The 21,735-nt window shown below is 45.9% G+C and overlaps 1 protein-coding gene across 3 annotated transcripts in view; it reads left to right on the forward strand.

Moving 5' to 3' along the window:
• LOC117359345 (flocculation protein FLO11-like) overlaps positions 1 to 21,735 on the forward strand; it is a 62,962-nt gene that overhangs the window by 15,664 nt on the left and 25,563 nt on the right. For all 3 annotated transcript variants that reach the window (XM_033941959.1, XM_033941969.1, XM_033941955.1), the window contains exons 3-5: positions 11,112 to 11,345; positions 13,934 to 13,956; positions 18,661 to 18,803. In XM_033941959.1, the coding sequence (XP_033797850.1) occupies positions 11,112 to 11,345; positions 13,934 to 13,956; positions 18,661 to 18,803 (400 nt within the window). The remainder of the gene's footprint in view (positions 1 to 11,111; positions 11,346 to 13,933; positions 13,957 to 18,660; positions 18,804 to 21,735) is intronic.

Here is a 21,735-nt window from a genome sequence, read left to right on the forward strand (position 1 = left end):
GGCAGAGGGGGACAAACCCAAGCCCCGGCGCAGGGCCCTTCTAAGCCCGCGCCTTCCTTTTGACGGGCTGAGCGGACGGGGCGGGTTCCCCTCCGCACCTTCACCAGAACCCCTTCCTATCGGGGGGCGTCTTCGGTCCTTCCGGAAGGCATGGACCGCGATTACCTCAGACGCTTGGGTGCTCCGGATCGTCTCCGAAGGCTACTCGCTCAATTTTGTGTCCTCACCACCGGACAGTCCCCCAAGTTTAGCCTGGTGCAACCGGTCGCAACTACCGACCCTTCTGACCGAAGCCAAAGCTCTCCTGAAGCTTCGGGCGGTCGAGCCGGTCCCCAAGGACCAGTGGGGGACGGGATTTTACTCCCGTTACTTTTTGGTCCCAAAAAAGACCGGGGACATGCGCCCCATACTCGACCTCAGGAAGCTCAACAAATGCCTGGCCAGGGAGAAATTTCGAATGCTATCTCTCCCGGTCTTGTATCCTCTCTTGGAGGAAGGGGACTGGATGTGCTCCCTCGACTTGAAGGAAGCATATACCCATGTCCCGGTGCACCCCACCTGCCGAAAATTCTTACGATTCCAGGTGGGAGACCTACACCTCCAGTACAGAGTCCTGCCCTTCGGCCTGGCCGCGTCCCCACGAGTATTCACGAAGTGCATGGTAGTAGTGGCGGCAGCCCTGAGGTCTCGCGGGCTCCACGTGTTCCCTTACCTGGACGACTGGCTCATCAAAGCCCCGACCAGGGAGGAGGTTATCTCAGCGACCCGACAGTCTATTGCCTTCCTGCAAACCCTCGGATTCGAGATAAACTTTCCAAAGTCTCAGTTGAGGCCGGCTCAGTCTCTTCAATTCATAGGTGCGGTGCTGGACACGGTGCGCCTGCGCTCCTACCTTCCGACCCAACGGTTGGAAGTCTTGGTACGGATGAGCCGCCAGGTCTCTCAACTACCAAGGGTGTCGGCCAAGCGCATGATGATGCTGCTCGGCCATATGGCCTCGACGGTACACGTCACGCCATTTGCGAGGCTGCATCTGAGGATCCCTCAGTATACACTCGCATCACAATGGCGCCAGGAGTGCGATCCGGAGTCGCGCCTCATTTCGGTGACTCCGCTTTTGCGGAAATCGCTAAGTTGGTGGACAGACTCTTCAAATCTGTCCACGGGACTAATGTTTCGCACTCCCCCATTTCGCAAGGTTCTGACCACGGACTCCTCGGACTACGCGTGGGGAGCCCACCTCGACGGTCTTCGCACACAGGGCCTGTGGTCGGCGGAGGACCGTCGCTGTCACATCAACGTGCTAGAGCTTCGGGCCATCTTCCTAGCACTTCGAGCCTTCGTTCACGTAGTACAGGACCAGGTGGTCCTCGTCCGCACGGACAACCAAGTAGCAATGTACTATGTGAACAAACAGGGGGGAACGGGGTCGTGGCCCCTCTGCTCCGAGGCCCTTCGCCTCTGGGAGTGGGCGGCCTCCCGGAACATCTTCCTCCGGGCGGTCTACATCCAGGGGGAACTGAATTGTCTGGCGGACAAACTCAGTCGACTCCTGCAACCCCACGAGTGGACTCTACACTCAGCAGTTCTGCACGAGGTCTTCGCTCGCTGGGGAACGCCACAGGTAGATCTGTTCGCCTCTCCGGAGGCACACAAACTACCACTATATTGTTCTCGGATGTACTCGCGGGATCGTCTGGAGGCGGATGCCTTCCTTCTCGATTGGGACGGGAAGTTCCTCTATGCATTCCCTCCTTTCCCTCTGATCATGCGAACGTTGGTACACCTCAGATCGTCCACGGCCACGATGATTCTCATAGCTCCTCGGTGGCCGCGTCAGAACTGGTTCTCCCTACTGCTCCAACTCAGCGCCAGGGAACCCCTTCTTCTGCCTGTCGGTCCTTCTCTGCTATCTCAGAATCAAGGATCCATGTTACATCCCAATCTGCAGTCATTGCACCTGACAGCTTGGTTTCTTGTTCCCTGACCCCTCCGGACCTGTCTCAATCAGTGAGGGAAGTGCTGGAAGCCTCCCGCAAGATCTCGACGAGGCTTTGCTATTCGCAGAAATGGACCAGGTTTTCCACCTGGTGCTCTTCTTTCCTCCTGGACCCGGTATCGGCCCCGGTACCCTCGGTTCTGGACTACTTATTCCATTTGTCGCGCTCTGGCCTGAAAACCACTTCGGTGCGTGTCCATCTTAGTGCGATTTCCGCCTTCCACCAACACCTGGATGGACGCCCTCTGTCTCTCCATCCCTTGGTGACACGCTTCATGAAAGGATTACTCAGGGTTTGTCCCCCGCTCAAACCTCCCCCAGTCGTATGGAATTTGAATGTGGTTTTAGCTCAACTGATGAAACCACCCTTTGAGCCACTCAACAAGTCCCTCTTGAAATTTCTGACTTGGAAGGTGGTGTTTCTGATTGCCCTCACCTCCGCTAGGCGGATTGGGGAACTACAAGCCTTGGTTGCGGACCCACCCTTCACCGTATTCCATCATGACAAGGTGGTCCTCCGCACCCATCCTAAGTTTGTCCCGAAGGTTGTTTCTGATTTCCACCTCAATCAGTCCATTGTCCTTCCTGTGTTCTTCCCTAAGCCCCACTCCCATCCTGGCGAGACGGCGCTTCACACGCTTGACTGTAAGAGGGCGTTGGCATTTTACCTTCAACGCACCAAGTCCCATCGGAAGGTCCCGCAATTATTCTTGTCCTTCGATCCCAATCGATTAGGGCACCCAGTTTCCAAGCGCACTCTGTCTAACTGGTTGGCGGCGTGCATCTCCCTTTGCTATACTCAGGCTGGCCTTCCTCCCCCGGGTCGAGTCACGGGGCACAAGGTCCGAGCAATGGCAGCTTCGATAGCCTTCCTCCGTTCCACCCCGATGGAAGACATATGTAAGGCTGCCACTTGGTCTTCGGTTCATACATTCACCTCTCACTACTGTCTGGACACTCTGTCCAGGAGTGACGGCCGGTTTGGCCAGTCAGTTTTACAAAATCTGTTTTCTTAAAATTGCCATCCTCCCACCTGCCCTTTTTGGTTTGGCTTGGAGGTCACCCACATGTGAGAATATCATGCCTGCTTGTCCTGGGATAAAGCACAGTTACTTACCGTAACAGGTGTTATCCAGGGACAGCAGGCATATATTCTCACAACCCGCCCACCTCCCCGGGGATGGCTTCTAAGCTAGTTATGGAACTGAGGACCACGAGGTGGGATGCGCCCTCTAGTGGGCAGAAGGCACGCACATGCGTGGTGCAGTGTGCAAACTTGAAACTTCTAGCAAGTTTGCTTGAAAAGCTGTCCGCGCCGGGGCTCCGTAGATGACGTCACCCACATGTGAGAATATATGCCTGCTGTCCCTGGATAACACCTGTTACGGTAAGTAACTGTGCTTTCTGCTCGGGTTTCTTTTCATTTAAATTCGGTCTTTATCGCTAACCTTTTGCAAGGCTTTTCGGTGCTGCACAGGATCCCTCTTGTGGGACAGCTCTGGCTGCAGGAGAACACAGACTCTGAGATCGAGAGTCTGCTTCCAAGGGGCAAACTACTTTGTAGTGCACCCACTTGGATAGCCTACACTAATAGTTCAGGGGCTCAGGGACCATTCCCTTGAGAGCAAGGCTCGCCCCATGTTCATTTGAAGTGTGCTTGAGCACAGGCTGAGTGGCTCCATGGCAGTTTTTCCAGGATCAGTGTCAACTGCTTTATTCCCCACCACCCCGTGGTGATCCGGTGGGGATTGAGGTCTCTAGCCAGTTCATTGGACCCAAGAGGCAATCAGAAGACACAAGCAGCCCGGATTTCAAGCACGTTGAGGAAGAGGTTCCCCCTGTAAGCTGTTTGCAGCTTCCACACTTGCAGCTTACAGCACACAGCAAGTGTGACTGACAGCCTGTATAACAAAATCGGTGTGTGTGTATGTGGGGGGGGGGGGTCTATAAAAGTGGGGGTGGGGGGATTCTAGGATTAGTCAGGTTTTCCTATCTCTAAAATACCTAGTTTTGGGATCCCAGTGTAGTTCCTCTGAGTTGATTTTGGTGCTAAAATTGCTGCAGCGGTGGCCATCTTAGATTCCTCAATTTGAAAATAAAACTCACTGCCTCAAAACACCTCAAATTTATTTAAAAACAGGTGTGATACCTTGGATTCAGACCTGATTCACAATGGATGGCCATCTGAGAATCATCCCAAGTCCCACGCATGAGGGGGTTTGTGAGCCAATAACTTAGTCTCCCCTAGACCCTTGGGGGATCCTAGTATCTAGATGGTGCAAAAGCCAGGAGAAAAGTCCAGGTTTGAGCTAGGGAGCAGTGTAAGTGTGTCCACAAAACTCCAGAAAAGAGCTCATGAGTGTCGGCAGGGGTTGGATGGATGTCCTGGACAGAGGTTCCCCCATGAATTCATCATTATGATGTTTAAAGCTTACATGATTGATAAGGGTCATATGAAATCCTTGGGGTTTGCACTGCTCAGAGTATTGCAGATTGTTTTCACAAGTGAGATTTGGACTCTGCGTCCACCAGCCAAGTGTACCCTGAGGAAGGTGACCTCCCACGTCGAAACTGTGATCCATGTTGGGACTACCTAAAATTCAATAAAGACTCAATCATTTGGTTGAAAAGATGCCTCCTTTGCCTTTCTTTTGAAAGTTTAAGATCTGCCAGTGGAATACTTGTGGAGATATAGCTCTTTGTTTGATACTATACCACGACCATGTACAGTATGTATCCTTGCTCAATTTTGGCAACTTTGAGTCAAATTAGTTCTTTGACTTTTGAAGCTAAACAAATGAAACTTGGCAATCTTATACAACTTTTTACAATCTATTCAGTGGAACTAATGCAAATTTTCATTTATTTGAAACTGACGTACGTAAAAAGACACAAAGTGGGCCGAAAAAATGTTTTTAAAAAGTGTTAAAAAAGGTCAAAGTTTAGCCTTCTGTAGCTCCTGTAATAATGAAACTATCCCTGTAAAAATGTCTTTTATTTTGTGACATGACTTTTTTTCTCAAATATACAATTTCAGCTTATAATATAATCTCATTACTATATCATTTTGATTTAAAATTTGTTTGTTTTTTCAAAAAATATTTAAAAAATGGGTATTTTTAACCAGCTTTTACAAAAAAAGAATATTCTGGAAACATTTTCAAACTTAACATTATTAGAGCATGTTTTAGACCCCCCTGAAAAGTTGGCTTTGTTTTTCAACACAAGCAAAACACAGTGTCTGAAAATAAGGGTCAAAGCTCATTGAAATTTCCTTATTAATGGCATACATTAACATTGAAATAAGGCCAGCTCTTCAAGTTATAAACTGTTTTGCATTTTTTAATGAGGAAAATATCTGATTGCGTTGGTCAGTGGTAGCATTGCCAATACTAGTTCAAGAAATTTGAACCAGCTATCTTATCGCTGTAGAGATCACGTCTAATAGCTGTGCACTACCACGGGTGGGTCTCTTAGTACAGGTTCCCAAGCCTATAGTTTTGGTTTCTTCACTAAGATTCCAAAGCCTTCAGTGGGTGTCTATCTGGTTCCCAAGCCGAAGTTCTAACTGCTTTTATTATTCATTCATTACATTTTATTAAATTCACTAATCTTATAGCCCGTTACATTAACGGGTGCTAGAATATATGTGTGTGTGTCTGTCTTTATTTCTTTCTCTCTCTCTCCTTAGCCGTTTTTTTTTCTTTCTGCCTTTCTTTTTCCTTGGCTGTCCACCACCACCACTTGCCTGCTCCCCCTGTCCATTCTCCCTTCCTTTTACCTCCCCTGTGTCCACCACTACCCCTTCACAGCTCTCCTTATGCAGCAGCAGCCCTTCTCCCTTTGTTTTACCTCCCCCCTGTCCAGCAGCACCTCTTTCCTTCTCCCCCTGTCCAACATTAGGCCTCTGTTCCTTTTTCGTCACCCCCCCTGTCCTTCAGCACCTCTTTCCTTCTCCCCCTATCCAGCAGTAGGCATCCCTTCCTTTTTCTCCCTCCTCCTACTTCTTATCCCTATGATACACTTACCTTGCTCTGCCCCTGATCATAGGTTCCCGTTAGCCGCCTAGTTGCACCCATTGGAAAAGTTCCCTCTGCCACATCCCGCACCCCCCCCCCCCCCCCGACGCGACTCCTGCTGTCTTTATTTCTGTCTCTGTCCCTGGCCCCCTTTGTCTGTCTGTCTTTCTATGTATCTCCCTGCCCCTGTGTCTTTCTTCTTTTCTTTCTGTCTCCCTTCCTCCCTCTGTCTGTCTGTCTGTCCAAAGCAGCATTGCCTCCCCCTCCATTTCCCTCCCCCCACAGCAGTTCCCTGTGCAGCAGCATTAGCGTTTCCTCTACCCCACTTTCCCTTCCCGCGGGCCCAACTACAAACCTGGTGATTCCAGCAGCGTATGTGCAGCAGTCTCCACACGCTGCTTCGGGTCCTTCTCCTGCCCTGATTTGCTATGCCGCGTCTCTGATGACATCATCAGAGATGCGGCTGAGCAAATCAGGGCAGGAGAAGAGCCCGAATGAGCGTGTGAAGACTGTTGCACACGCTAATGGAATCGCCACCGGGTGGGCGGAAAGTTGCTGGGCTCCTCGGTGGGAGCGCTGAGCGGCTGTGATCCCTCTCCTCCGATACCCCGCCCGCTGGAGATCGGCGGCTGGCTGCCCGACTGGTGGAGGCGATCGGCGCCGCAGCTCTGTCCCGACGGCTGCGCTGAGAGGAGAGCCTGCTGCCCAAAGAGGAGGAGCGGCGTTGTCTGAAGAGGCTGAGCTGCGTCATAGACCTCTGCTGGCTGCAGCGGTGGTAAGCCCGATGCGTGAAAACCGCGCATGCGCACTCGTCTTTTCACGACAGATCAGGGAACACGTTTTTTTAGTGCGCATGCGCGGCCTAGCATTTTATTATATTAGATGCACCATATTTGCCAAAATAGTTTCTGGAAACTGATATTGTTGACCAGATGAAGAAGTGTCTCTCAATTGCCTGGAGCTTCTGGCAATCTGGCTGGCTCTCTCCGCTTTGAAGGTCGCTCCGGCATTGGGCTGTCTGTGTCTTCTCGGACAACACCACAGCGGTGACTTGCATCAATTGCCAGGGGGACACCAGTAGCGCCTGCCTGAGCGTGGAGGCCCAGGTTTTCTTCCAGTGGACGGAAAACCTACTCGTGGTGCTTTTCAGTTGTGCACATGGCCGGAGTAAATAACATCCAGGCAGATTATCTCACTTGTCAGACTCTCGACCTTAGAGAGCATAGTGAAACGCTGGGGTCGTCCCACGTTCGACCTCATGGTATCAGCATCCAACAAGAAGGTGGATCGGTTCTTCAGCCGTCATTGTGGAACAGACAGCGAAGGCCTGGACTCCCTGGTTCAGCCTTGGCCACTGGAAGGTCTGCTGTATGTCTTTCCTCCATGGCCCATGACGGGTCATCTGTTGAGCAGAATTGTGACCTATAGGGGTCAGTTGGTGCTTGTGGTGCTTGATTGGCCGAGGTGCCCATGGTATGCTGACCTTGTTCGACTGCAACTGGATCAGGGTCTCAGGCACCCTTGTCTTATCACTCAGGGTCCCATTGTGCTTCAGGATCCAGACTGCTTTGGTCTTATGGCCTGACTATTGAGTGTGTGGCCTTAGTTCGCAGCCTGTGATCCTGACACTTCTCCATAGCAAGCAAAAGTCCAAGTCTGTGCAAAAGAAATGTTATCAACCCAGGTGTGTCCAGACACATGAAGATCCGTTGATTCCGTCAGTGCTTCAGATAATAGAATTCCTTCAGTGCGATCTGTCTAAGGGCCTGCCTGTGGCTTCTCTCTGAGTTCAGCTTGCTATTCTCTCCTGCCTCAGTCCTAAGCCCCTGAGGGGCTTCTTGGCCCCTCATCTGAATGTCCGTTTTCTGCGAGGCGCGCTGAGGCTTCGGTCCCCCCGGCGGCCACCCTGTCTGTCTTGGAATTTCAGTCTGGTCTTTTGATCTTTGGCTTCCCTGCCTTATGAACCTCTGGAACAAGCATCCTTCATGGATCTCTCTGTCAAGACGGTCTACCTGGTGGCCATTACCTCCTCCCACAGGGTTTCTGACCTTCAGGCTTTTTCCAGCCAGGATCCTTTTCTGCATATCACGGATTCTGGCGTGGTTCTGCGCACTGTTCCATCCTTTCTTCCAAAGGTGGTCTCTTTGCATTCCATATTAAATCAGGAGATCCAACTTCCTACCTTTACTCCCTCTGGTTCAAGAGAGCAAGACTGGGTCACTGGATGTGTCTAGGATTTTGTTGCCTTATTTGGAAGTCACGAACGAGTTTCGAGTCTCTGACCACCTGTTTCTGCTGGTTGGTCCTGCCCATAAGAGTAGGCTAGCCTCAAAGGCTACTATTTCCAGATGAATTTGTACGGCTATTTCATCTGCTTACGTTGCAACAGGAAAGAAGCCTCCTGTTTATGTCAGGGTTCATTCTACTAGAGGTATTTCCTCTTCTTGGGCAGAGTCATCGGCGATCTCACTGGAGGGAAATTTGCAGGGCTGCTACCTGGGCCTCCTTGCATACTTTTACCAAGTTTTACAGCAGGGGTGCCCAATAGGTTGATCGCAATTGACGGGTAGCTCGCCAAGGCAAAGTGAGTCGATCATCCAGGACTCACTTTGCCTTGGCGATCTATCGGGCCGATCAGTCTTCCTCTCCCCAACGTCAATTCTGCCGTCGGAGAGGAAGTTCGGGCCAAGCCAATCGCTGCCTGGCTGGGCGGAACTTCCTCTCCGACAGCAGAATTGACGAAGCAGGGAGAGAATGGGGCGTCGTCGGCCTTGGGGCCTGTTATCCATTGGTGGCGGTTTGGGTCCTGTTCCCCGGTGGCAGTGGCAATGGCTTGGGGAAGGGCAGGGAGAAAGAAAGAAAGGGGGCAGGCAGGGAGACAGAAGGAAAGAAGAGAAACAAAAAAAAAGAAAGGGGGCATGAAGAGAGAAAGAAAGAAAGGTCAGGGAGAGAGGAAGAAAAAGTTGGGGGAGGGAATGAGGTGTGGAGGAGAGGAAGCATACAGGCTGAAAGAAAGATTGGATGCACAGTCAGAAGAAGAAAGTGCAACCAGAGACTCATGAAATCACCAGACAAGGTAGGAAAAATGATTTTATTTTAAATTTAGTGATCAAAATGTGTCTGAATTTATATCTGCTGTCTATATTTTACAATATGGTCCCCTTTTACTAAACCGCAATAGTGGTTTTTAGTGCAGGGAGCCTATGAGCGTCGAGAGCAGCGCTGGGCATTCAGCGCAGCTCCCTGCGCTAAAAACTGCTATTGTGGTTTAGTAAAAAGGGAGGGGGGTGGGTATTTGTCTATTTTTGTATGGTTGTTACTGAGGTGACAGTGCATAGTCCTCTGCTTTGACCTCTTTGAAAAAAACCCCGGAATAGGAATGATAATTAACAATTCTATGCGTACAGTGTGCGTTGTGTTTTTTTAAAATTTTATTGTTGGTAGATCATTTTGACTTGGTCATTTTAAAAGTAGCTCGCGAGTCAAAAAAGTGTGGGCACCCCTGTTTTACAGGATCAATGTGACAGCCAAACAGGATACTGCTATTGGCTCCTTTGTTTTGGCAGCAGGCTCATCAGTCCCATCCTGATTCTATGTGACTGCTTTGTTATGTCCCACTAGTCCAAGAATAGAGTGGGATTGTACAAGAACGAAAGATTAGGTTCTTATCTTTGCTAATATTCCTTGTAAATCCACACTCTATACTGGTACCCATCCTGGGAGTTGCTGTTTCGCCGATGGTCTGCCTTTACAGTAGTGGTAAGCTGGTTTTCTGGGTTTCTGACTAGCTTTTGTAAGAGTACCATAAGCATGTATTTGGCACTTTGTCTTGGGGGTCTCTCATCCCTGCGTACCCTTCTGCTAATGCAGGCTGTCTCGTTACAGCACTGTTTTTTGATTGTTCAGGTTCCTCATGTTTTGATGACCTGTTTCTATTGCTCATGATTATTCTGATTTCATGTTCTTAGCAGATTTGACTTATTTGTCTGGGAGTATTTCCGTACCCCTCTCTTTTGCCTACGGTTCAGTCCTGAGGTAAGAGGGGAGGGGCTCAAGACTCTGTATAATGAGGTTCCTTACAAGCTGTCCGGTGATCATAGGAAAATTACCCACTAGTCCAGGAACAGTGTGTGGATTTACAAGAAGATTAGCACAGTTCAGAATCTATCAGCTCAATTAGCAATGTTTGCTGGCCAATTGCCATCCCTATACTTTGTACTTGCCATTGCATAAACACAGCTTAAGGTGATCATTATTGTTGGGAAAAACTTCATACATCCAAACACTGTCTAAACAAACACTTTTCACAAATTTGTCATACATCTCTTCAAAGAAATGTTCTTTTGCCATTTCTTTGAACATTTGAAAAATGTGGTTTGGTAAACAGTTGATTTTGATGGTGAAATAAGAGATCATTTTAAAATGTGCATGTACTATCAATAAAAGTCTGCTCTTCCTGTTCTTATGCACATTCATTGCATTACACAATTTGCTAAAGCACTGTGCATAGCACTAACAGTTTGATAAGTTGATACAGTGACTGCTATGTGACATGGTTGTTTGTATATGTAGCAGAAAGAGTTCCTCCTTACAACGCGATCTCATGTGCAATGTGGTCAAGGACTGATTTATATCAGATCACCAGTGTATTGAGAGCTTCTTGAAGTATACCACCTGTTAATTACTAAACACTTTTTTCTGGACAATTTGGCATCCCATATAACTTTATATTTTCTGAAGTGAATGAAATTGTATATAGATATTAGCATAGCTGTATTATCCATGCATTTTTTTTTAATGCCACAAATTTATTTTGTCTTTTACTACTACTATTAATTTATTTCTAGAGTGCTACCAGACGTATGCAGTGCTGTACGAGTCACCTTTTCTTTTCTTTTTTATTTCCTGAACATAAAGTATAGTATGAAGGTTTCATTTTCCAAGTATGATGTTTTATTTTTTCTATTGAGAAAGATGCTAAAACTATGTACATTGTATTTTTCTAATCTACTTTAACAAGATTTCTTTTTGAGTATTTTTAGCTTTGTTTAATATTGCTTACACTCTGATTTTTCTCTTTTTTTGATATTTAGGGAATTTCAAAGGATGTTAATGACATGGTCACAACTCAGTTTGATGAAATTTACCGACTTTTAGATTTGAAAAAGAAACAGGTGCTAAAAGATCTTGAAAATTGGAACAGTAAGAAAATAAAAGAACATCAAGTTTGGAAACAGATGAAAGACAGTCACAAGAAAACAATTGAAAACTTCTTGAAGGACTGTGAAGAGATTGTGGATGAATGTGATCCAGAATGCTTTCTTAAGGTGAAATGCCAGAGTTTTTTACTACCGGTATACATACACAAGTGTTAAAGCTTCTGTGTGATATAGAAAAAAAAGGTAGGGAGACAGTACAGAGGAAGTTTAACACTTTAAATCTGTGCCTTTTGGTAAAATGTATGAAACACCCTACATATATACATAGCAAACTAGTGTTACAAAACACATGCTTTGATTGAATTTAAAATGGTGATCACTGAAGAGAATGGAGCTAAGTGAAGAAAAGGAACTGAAGAAAAAGTGACAGAAATGTGGTTGTTGACAAACTCAAGGAATGTAGGGAAGTTCACATAGGACTTTAATCTTGCAGAAAAGATACTATTGGAATGTCTTGGAAGAAATGTTTGCTAACAGTAGTGATTTCAATTAGCCTAGCTTATATAGAAAGAGTACATGGTACCAGTGCTGCCAAGACTGAAATGATTCTACAAATCAGCAGCTACAAACAGTAATTTAGGGACACTTTTACTAAGCTGCCTTAGGCACTAGTGTGCACTAAAGTATCTTATAAGGATGTACCATGGGATGCCCTCAGTAAAAAATATTTAAAAAATTTTGGGAGGGGGCATGTCTGGGTTATGGTCAGGGCTAACATTGAATTGATTTGGTTTTTAAAAAATTTTATGGCAACTTGGTGCATGATGAGTGTAATATGATAATCTCCAAATTACTGAAACCTGCCTCAGTTTTGTGACTGTGCCATATAAGAACTGGAAAAATGTGTTTTTCTTAAGTTGAGCTTTAATCCAGCACTACAACTAATTTTTTTGTGTGTGTGCTATTGGGGAACGAATGGAGGAAAATTGCTTTTGTCTACTTTGGTTTATTTTTTGGGGGAGTGGATGGTGCCTGTCCATTGTCTTCTAGATTTGCAAATATGTGGATTACAGCCATTCTCATTTTAGGAAATTTGACCATGTCCCTTCAAAAGAAAACTTGCCTGTTTATACAGTATATTTCTGTATTATAATTTAAATGTAATTTTTTTTGTTTTACATAAGTTGTTGCTTTCTGTAATGGTGGTACTAAGCTGCTCTTAAACTGGTGATCCACAACAGAATGCAAACCTTTTTTAAAAAATTTCTGAAAAGTTTTTCCATTAATAAAGTACCGTATATACTCAAATATAAACTGTGATTTTTGGGCCAAAAAATTGGCCCAAAAATGGGGGTCCCGGTTTATATTCGGGTCATCCCCCAGTGACCACCCAAAATCCTCCCGGACTTCCTGCAGACCTGCCTTAGGCCGGGACAGGAGGGATCCCTCCCTTCTCCTGCCCTGACCAACACTAATAATTACCACCCTCCCTCGCATACCTGTTCCCTGGTGGTCCAGCGTGTATCCTGCGCTGAAATCCTGAAGATTGTAAAGGTATTAGCCAGCAGTGCACCCGGGCCGCATGCAGGAGCGAGCTTTTCGTGCTCCCGGCCGGTCCTGCACCGCTCCTTGATAGGCTGCTGCAAGTTTTCGTGGGATTCGCAGTTCTCGCAGCAGCCTATCAAGGAGCAGTGCAGGGCTGGTTGGGAGCACAAAAAGCTCGCTCCTGCGTGCCGGCCCCGGTGCGCTGCTGGCTACCACCTTTACAATCTTCAGGATTTCAGCGTGGGATATACACTGGACCACCAGAGAACAGGTACATGAGGGAGGGAAGGAGGAAGGGTGGTAATTATTAGTGTTGGCTGGGGCAGGAGACGGGAGGGATCCCTCCTGTCCCGGCTTACCACTAGGTGGTTTAAGTTAAGGGGAATGGTTAATCTGCTGTCTGGGTTAGAGGGCAGAGGGGAATATGGGACAATCAAGCCATTGTGACATCACTGATGAGGTTGGCTCTTTTTAGGGGGAAGAGGGTACAGGGAAGGAAGGTGGGACAGTGTTCAGAGCCTGGAAGGGAGGGGGCTTGGTTCACAGCCTGGTAGGGAATGGGACTGAGTGCAGAGCAGGGAGGGAACGGGGCTGGATGCAGAACTTGGCAGGGCAGGACACTTGAATATTAAGCCGCCCGACTTATATTAGTGTCAAGCATTTTTTCTCCTTTTGGGGGAAAAAATGGGGTTCTCGACTTATATTTTGATCGACTTATATTCGAGTATATACAGTATATGCCAATGTGATTGCTTTACTGTGATTTGTGCTGCCAGGTCTTGAATATTTTAGTCCAGTTTTACAAAAAGTGTTTTCATGTGCGTAGAGAATGACGATAGGACAATTTTCCCCGTCCCATCTCTGCAAGCTCTGCCCCTGCCCTATTCCTGCAAGCTCTCTCCTCAACTGCACAAGCCTTGAACAGGCAGAGCTTGCAGGAATGGGACAGTGACAGAACTCACGTGGATGGAATCGGGATATTGAGATCCCGTGGGGACAGAGACAGATTTGTCCCCATGTCATTCTCTAATTACATACAGCAGGTCTCATTTTTTGCAATGGGAATTATTTGATAAAAATATGCATTAACAGTATTAGTGCACTCTTTAACTTGGTAGCATATTTTAGTAGATCTAGCTCTTATGTAAGCAGTTTTTTTAACTTCTTACCTAAATCATTGTCTTGACTACAGTTTTTTGTTTCAATTGCAGGTGGCATGTGACTTGAATACAAGGTATAAATTTTATAACTATTCCAGTTTTAACTGAGAATGCATTCTTAGTGTGAGAAAAATTAAGTATGAGAGTAAATCAAAAAGTAAAGTCAAAATACATTTAATGGCTTTAATAGAAGGAACTGATCAGGAAGAGAAGCTGATCTTTTTCAGTAATCTGAAAAAGCTGAAAGAAGTGAATGACAGAGTAAAGAAGGAAATATCTGTGCATCCAAATGATGTTGAGATAGGATTTTTTTTAATATGCTCGATATCCAGTGTCACTTGTATGAAATCTGCTCTATAAAGTGCATCCTTGTTTTAATGCTCCGTTGCATCATGCAAATAGGATCAGGCGGCTTTACCGTTCTAGTTACCAGGCAGCTAGACAAAGGTGACCTGGTCAACATTGTATATCTGGATTTTCACAAGGCATTTGACAAGGTCCTGCATGAATGACTACTTTGAAAAATTGCGAGCCATAGGATTGAGGGTGAAATACTCCTGTGGATCAAAAACTGGTTGGCGGATAGAAAACAGAGAGTGGGGGTAAATGGACAATACTCGGACAGGAAAAACGTCACCAGTGAAGTGCCGCAGGGTTTGGTGCTTGGGCCTGTGCTCTTCAACATATTTATTTATTTTTTTTTTTTTAATCTTTATTCCTTTTTATTTCTCTCAACAAGTGTACAATATTATTACAATTAATTCACATAACTCACTTGACATTCTTACACAATATTATTATACATGTTTTAATTCCCCCCCACCCACCTCCCATCCCATATCAATAAAATAATCTATCCAAACATATACATACTTAGACATCCCTCTTCCTTAATACAATTAATCATACTTTAACCTATCCCTCCCCCCACCAGGCCTATATCTTCAACATATTTATAAACGACATGGAAATTGGAATGAGGAGCGAGGTGATTAAATTTGCTGACGATACGAAGTTGTTCAGAGTAGTGAAGACACAGGAGGATTGCGAAGACCTGCAACAGGACATAAACATGCTCGAGAAATGGGCCACAACATGGCAAATGAAGTTTAATGTGGATAAGTGTAAGGTGATGCATGTCGGTAACAAAAATCTTGTACACGAATACAAGATATCAAGCATCAAGCAAGCAGCATTATACAACCGGAAGTTCAGGAGCCCCAGACCCCCTCTAGCCCAAAACCCCATCAGAAACCGAAATGCGACCCATGGCCTCTCTCCCCCCCTCCCCCAACAAAAGCGAGAAAGCATGGACTGCAAGCTGTCGATATCCCTCTTCAAGAGCCATAAAGGTAGTAGCTGCATAGTATAGAGCCACTTAGGGAAAAGGACCATGTTAAATAACTATCCTACCATGCAAGGAAATAGGGAGAGAAGACCATCGGGCAAGAAACTCTGCCGAGTAACGTAGCAACAAATCCACATTAGTTCGATATAGCGTAGATGTAGTAGCTGTCAGTGTAATCCCCAAGTAGCGAAAGGAGGTAGAAGCCCATTGGAGAGGGAAGGAACCTGGCCAAGAATCCCACAATTGCGGGGAAGTAGCCAATGCAAGGGATTTGTCAAGATTAAGCTTGAAGCCAGAATAATCCCCATATTCCTGAAAAGTGGTCATTAAATTCGGTAGAGAGACCATCAGATCCGACAAATGGACCAAGAGGTCATCCGCAAAGGCAGAGATCTTAAACTCCGAGGAGCCGATGTGAATACTCGGGACAGCAATATTATGCAAGACATCACGAATTAAGGGTGGTTATGACAACAGATGCTAGTCTTCGTGGCTGGGGAGCCCATTGCATCTGTCATCCCATTCAGGGGCATTGGATGCCCTTTCAAGGAAATGGTCAATCAACCGATTTGAATTTCAGGCCATTTGCTTGGCTCTGGTGAAATTGTAGATGACTCTGGAGGGCCAAACGGTGAGTCTTCTCCAACAATGCGACAGCAGTGGCATATGTCAATCTGCAGGGAGGAACCAAGAGTTCTTTTCTGGCTCAGGAAGCCCATCTGCTCTTTCTCTGGGAGTAGACAATGTTCAAGCAGATTTCCTTAGCAGACAGACCTTGGATCCGGTTGAGTAGACGCAATCCTCAGCTGCTTTTCAAGCCATTGTGTGGTGCTGGGGTCAACCTCACTTCAACCTCATGGCAATGGCAAAGAATTCCAAAGCTATACGATTCTTCAGTTGAAGATCTGAGCCTGGATGCAAGGGCCTATATGCTCTAGTACAGCCATGGCTGTTACTGTGCTATATGTTTTTCCTCCCTGACCCATGATAGATCAGGTCTTTTGCCGAATTTCAGCTCAATCAAGGAAGGGTATTGTGGTGGCTACAGATGGCTTCACAACCTTGGTACACAGATCTGATGCGTCTTCACATAGGTCACAGCCTTTGGCTGTGGGTTCTTCCAGACCATCTCTCTCTGGATCCAGTTTGCCTAGAGGATCCAGTCGTTTTGCTCTTATGGCATGGCTATTGAACGTGAAGCATTAGAGCATAAAGGAAATGATGTAGTCATTTTTACTCTTCTGAAATCTATGAAGTCAACTTCTGTGTCTGCTGAGTAAATTGCAGCTATACTCACTCAAGGAACACAGAGAGAGGGGAGACATGAAAATATATCACGGGCCGTATCGAGGTGGAAGATGATATCTTTTTTTCTTAAATGACCCACGGCCACAAGAGGGCATCTGCTGAAAATCAGGGGCGGGAAATTTCATGGCGACACCAGGAAGCATTTCTTCACCGAAAGGATGGTTAATCATTGGAATGATCTTCCACTGCAGGTAATTGAGGCCAGCAGCGTGCCAGATTTTACGAAAAAATGGGATAGGCAAGTGGGATCTCTTAGTGGAAGAAGTTAGGGGGGTGTGGGTCTTTAGAGTGGGCAGATTTGATGGGCCATGGCCCTTTTCTGCTGTCATTTTCTATGTTTCTATGCCTATGCTAATGCAACATTGGTGCAATCAGTCTAGTGTGGAGTCCTATTCTGCTCTGGTTTCAATGATGCTAGCCTTTCTCCAGGTGGGCCTAGTGGGCCAAGGCTAAGTCAAGCTCCCCTGAGGAGATTTGTAGAGCAGCTACTTGGTCCACTCTGCACATATTTGCTAAATTTTATAGAATGGTTGTGGCAGCAAGACAGAACTCTGCTTTTGGGTCCTCGATCTTGAGGTGTCAGCACAGTAATCCCACCCCAGCTTTTTGGGACTGCTTTTGTACATTCCACATGTCTGGAATGTCTCACCTATTGCACTGGAAAAAGAGATTATGTCCTTATCTTGATAATATCTTTTCCAGGATCCTTCTCTTCTGGATCTAATAATCAAGACTGTCTTTCTAGTTGTCTTTATCTCGGCATGGCACATTTAGGAGCTTCTGGCTCTTTCGTGCAGGGAACCCTTTCTCTGTATTACGGCTGTAGGAGTTGTCCTCCGTACTGTGCCTTTCTCTCTGCCAAAGATGATTTCTGTCATCCTTGTTCTTCTGTCTTCCTTGTTTGCCTGCGTTACATTCCACAGGCTTGGAGCGAACAGATCAAATCAGGTTGGATGTTAGGAGAGTCTTGCTCCACTATTTGGAAAGGACTAATGATTTCTGGCTGTCTCATCACCTTTTTGTTTTGACTGCTCTGATCACTTTTTTGTCTTGACTGCTGTGTCTTGCCAGAGTTGGCCGATGTCCAAGTCTTTGATCGCTCAATGGATTCAAATGGCCATTTCTGTGACTTATGTCATCCATGGCAAGCAGCTGCTGGTTTCTCTTAAGGCCCATTCGACTAGGGATGTTGCTGTGTCGTGGGCGGATGAACTTTGCAAGGCATCTACTTGATCCTCTCCTTTTACCTTTCCCCGGTTGTTCCAGGTGGATATGGCGGCACGCTCTGATTCTGCTTTTGAAACCTCTTTTGTTGGAGGCAGGCTCTTCTGTCCCTTCCTAGCTGTTACCATTGCTTTAGTATGTCACCTAGCATATGAAATCTGGAAGAGATGTAACAGAATGGAAAATTAGGTTTTTACCTTCGATCTTTCTGTTAGTCCCTGTAGGATTCCATATGACCCGCCCTCTCTGTGTACACTCAATGGTCTAGAATAGTCTACTTCTTTCTGTCTTGATTATTCTCCTTGCAGGCTTGATGACTTTCCAGCCTGTTACCGGAAGCTGTGGGGAATTTTCCACTTCTATGAGTATATTTAACTGAAAGCTGTTTCATCTGTGTGTTTTTCTGGATTTCCTTTGTGCCTGTTTACGACTTGTTTTGTGTTTTGCAGAACAGACCAGTTCAGAAATTGTTTATGTTGCTAAGGATCTTCCCCCATACCCCTCCCCTCTTGTCATGGATTTGTTCAGGTATGTTGCTTGGCTTTGGGACTCAACTGGATATATTTATAGCTTTTAGTCTAAGATGAAGGAGCATGTGCTCAGAAAAGTGTTGGATTTCTACAACTCCCCGATTGCGGGTTGGGATTGAACACCTAGCACATTGAATCCTACAGAGACTAACAAAGAAGATTATCGAAGGTAAAAACCTAATCTTCCAATATTTTGTTCTGATTTAATTTGGGATGATGAGAGCAGACCCAATCTTCAATAGTATTATAGTGCAAGCAATAGAACGATAGCTAATATCTCTGACTCTAATTGGGATACTGGAAGAACAGTAATGTCATCTGCATATAAACTTAATTGTTTTTCTTTTTTTTTTTTTTTTATTTAACAGGGTGAAAACTTATCTGGATCTAATAACTATAGCATCTCTTTATAAAGAAACACCAAATATAAAACCAACTGAAATAGATATAAAACCTACACTTGATGCTATTTCAGCCCTGCATATAACAGGGGACTTAAACGTCTTTACAGGTAATATAAACTAACAAATAGAAGGTGACTTTGTATATGTTAAAAAAAAAATCATGGTACTGTTAAATGGTAGAGAAACAATTTCAGGAATTGAGGTATTTGTCAACTATATTAATCTTTGAATTAAAAAGGTATTAAATCCTACAGCCATCATAAGTGATGAAACTTTGTATACCATAGCTGAGAAACAAACACTGCATTTAAAATTCAAGACTTGGGACCAGGCCCAGGAAGAAGGTTGGAGATGCTGCTTGTGCTGGCAACGTTAAAAAGGTATGGTAGAAGGAAAGGGGGCATGCCTGGGGTGGGGGCAGTGGGCACCCTGCCCTGGGTGCCTCTTACCCTCGCTACGCTGGTGCCTCTTACCCTTGCTATGCCGGTGCCTCTTTAGAAGACAATTTCAGAAGAGAGAAGCAAATCTGTCTGGGAGAGGGGAAGGAGATGGTCTCCATAGATGAGAGAGGGTGGAGAGATGTTGCCCATGGATGGGGGAGGAGAAGAGAAAATAGATAATTTGAGATTGAGGCAGAAAAATGGAAGAAAGCCGAGTATGAAAAATCAGTGCCAAAAGGGCTATTCAAGAAGAAATGCATTTTCTGTTTTGCTGTGTACAGAGTCTGGCATCTTTGTTTCATTTGTGTATATTAATGCTTTTAGTTTCTTGGACTGCATTTGAAGAGGATTTATATATTTTTTGCATCAGGCACTATTAGCCAGCCCTGGGACCAGTCAGCATTTGACCTGACACTGAGGATTCATATGGATTCGTTGTCATCCTCTTTGGCACTAAGGGATTGTGATGCCAAGCAATGGGAGAACCCCAAGAAGCATCTGCATCGATCCTCCTTTATGCACTGTACTGGGAGCACCGGGTTATTGGGTGCTCCAATTCCCAAGAAGCATTGGCACAGAGGATTGGTCTCCTTTAGTGAAGGTGTTAATGTGCCATTCTCTGGGCAGCCAAGTCCCAGCTTCTGATTCAGCACCGCTGCCTTCTTAGGCTGTCCTTGTACCGGTTCCCCAGCTTTTTCCACTGCTTATCTCCGATGAGTGGTACCAGACAATCTTCAGAGAGGAACTGGCTCAGCTTCAGGCTGCATCAGCACCAAGAATGCTTGTGCCTATGGAGGCTCAAACTTCCCTCCTTTCTGAACCTTGCCAAGAGCCTATGCATCAAGCCCTGATGCTAGTGCCTCAAAGGACCCAGGAGCTGACCTCAGTGCATGCACTTCTACATGCTATTTTAAGCCCTTCAACATTGAGGAGGGGGGAGCCTCCATAGAATCAAATGGTATGGATGCACCTCAATGCTCTAGGAAGCGTGGATGTCATTCCACCAACCAGAGGCAGACTTGAGTCCATCTACACTCACTCTGGTTTGGAGGAGGACTCTGACTGGTAATACTCTTGGGATTCAGATGATGATCCACATTAGTTCTCAGAGGAAAAATCCATCTGATCTTTCACCACCTCAGGAGAGAAGTATCTCTCCTTCAGACTCTCTCTCCTTCACTGGTTTTGTTAGGGAGATGGATTCAGCCATCCTGTTTAAGTTGGAGACAGAGGAGGAACCTAGAGTAGATATGTTATAGGACTTGGACTATGAGTCTGCTCCCAAGGAAAGGGGTCATTACACCATTTCACCCTATCCTTAAGAACACACTGACAAGAACTTGGGAGACCCCCCTCTCAGTGCAGATCACACCAACGAAGAAGGTAGATAACAATTTCTTAACCAAAAGACTCCTAGATTCAAGAAGGCCCGGTTTCCTCACCACTATATTCTGGTGGTAGAAGTACTAGGTCTTATACCTTGGCTCCTCCAGGTAGAGAGGCTAGGCCTCGGATTCATTTTGGAAAAAGACATGTCAGTCCTTCATGCTTATTGCCTGCATCCAATTCTGTCATGTATATGAACACATACTTCAGTCTTTTGCTCACAATACATTATCTTTGATTGATTCTCTCCCACAGGAACAGGCTGAAGAGCTTTGCCAGCTAGAAGAAAAGCAACTGCAGTATAGGAAATACATAGCCGGGAGCACCTATGATACTTTTGATATATCATCCAAACTCTCTGCAGTGGGTGTTGAGATGTGCAGACTATTATGGCTGTGTGTCTCAGACCTAGATCCAGCAGTTCAGGCTTGCAACCGCACCTTGCCTTGGAGACAACTTGTTTGGAGACAAAGTTGAAGAGGTGACTGACATATCAAAAAGAGTATAGACACGGTCCAGACCATGTTCTGGCAACCTGCAGCTGCATCTTCCTTCTCAACTAGGAAGTGTTTTGGTGAGTAGAGGCGGCATCCTTATGACTTTCAAAGACATAGGTACCTGCATTTGAATCCCATTCCCAGCATTCTGGTCCTCGTTAGTCCAAACAACAGAAGTTCCAGCTTGCTCCTTGGGGAAAACAAGGATTGAGCCTTTGATCTCCAGCAAATATAGCCACCATCAAAGTAACTGTCCTGGATGACTTACTGGTGGGAGGGAGGCTGAATTTTTTTCCATCAAAGGGGCCTCTTGTAACCTCCAACTGGTGGGCTCTTCAAATACTCTGTCCCGATTACGCTTCAAAATGCTCACTGAGAGCATCATGTCTCAGCACAAGCAGGCACTACTTCAAGAAATCTCTGTGCTTTTCATGACCAATGCAGTCGAACTGTGCCACCCAGGGAAAAAGGGAAAGGATTTTACTCAAGGTGCTTCCTTGTAACTAAAAAGATGTTTTGTTCCATCATAGACCTAAGGGCCCTAAACAAATATCTGGTCAAAGAAAAGTTCAGATGCTCTCCTTGGGCGCTTTGCTTCCCTCGATTCAAGAACAAGATTGGCTATGCTCTCTGGACTCAAAGGATGCTTATACCCATATTCCAATACTTCAGTCACAGGAAGTATCTCAGATTTCAAGTAGGGAAACACCACTACC

This window comes from Geotrypetes seraphini, chromosome 1, assembly GCF_902459505.1.
Source record: "Geotrypetes seraphini chromosome 1, aGeoSer1.1, whole genome shotgun sequence".
Classification (NCBI taxonomy): domain Eukaryota; kingdom Metazoa; phylum Chordata; class Amphibia; order Gymnophiona; family Dermophiidae; genus Geotrypetes; species Geotrypetes seraphini.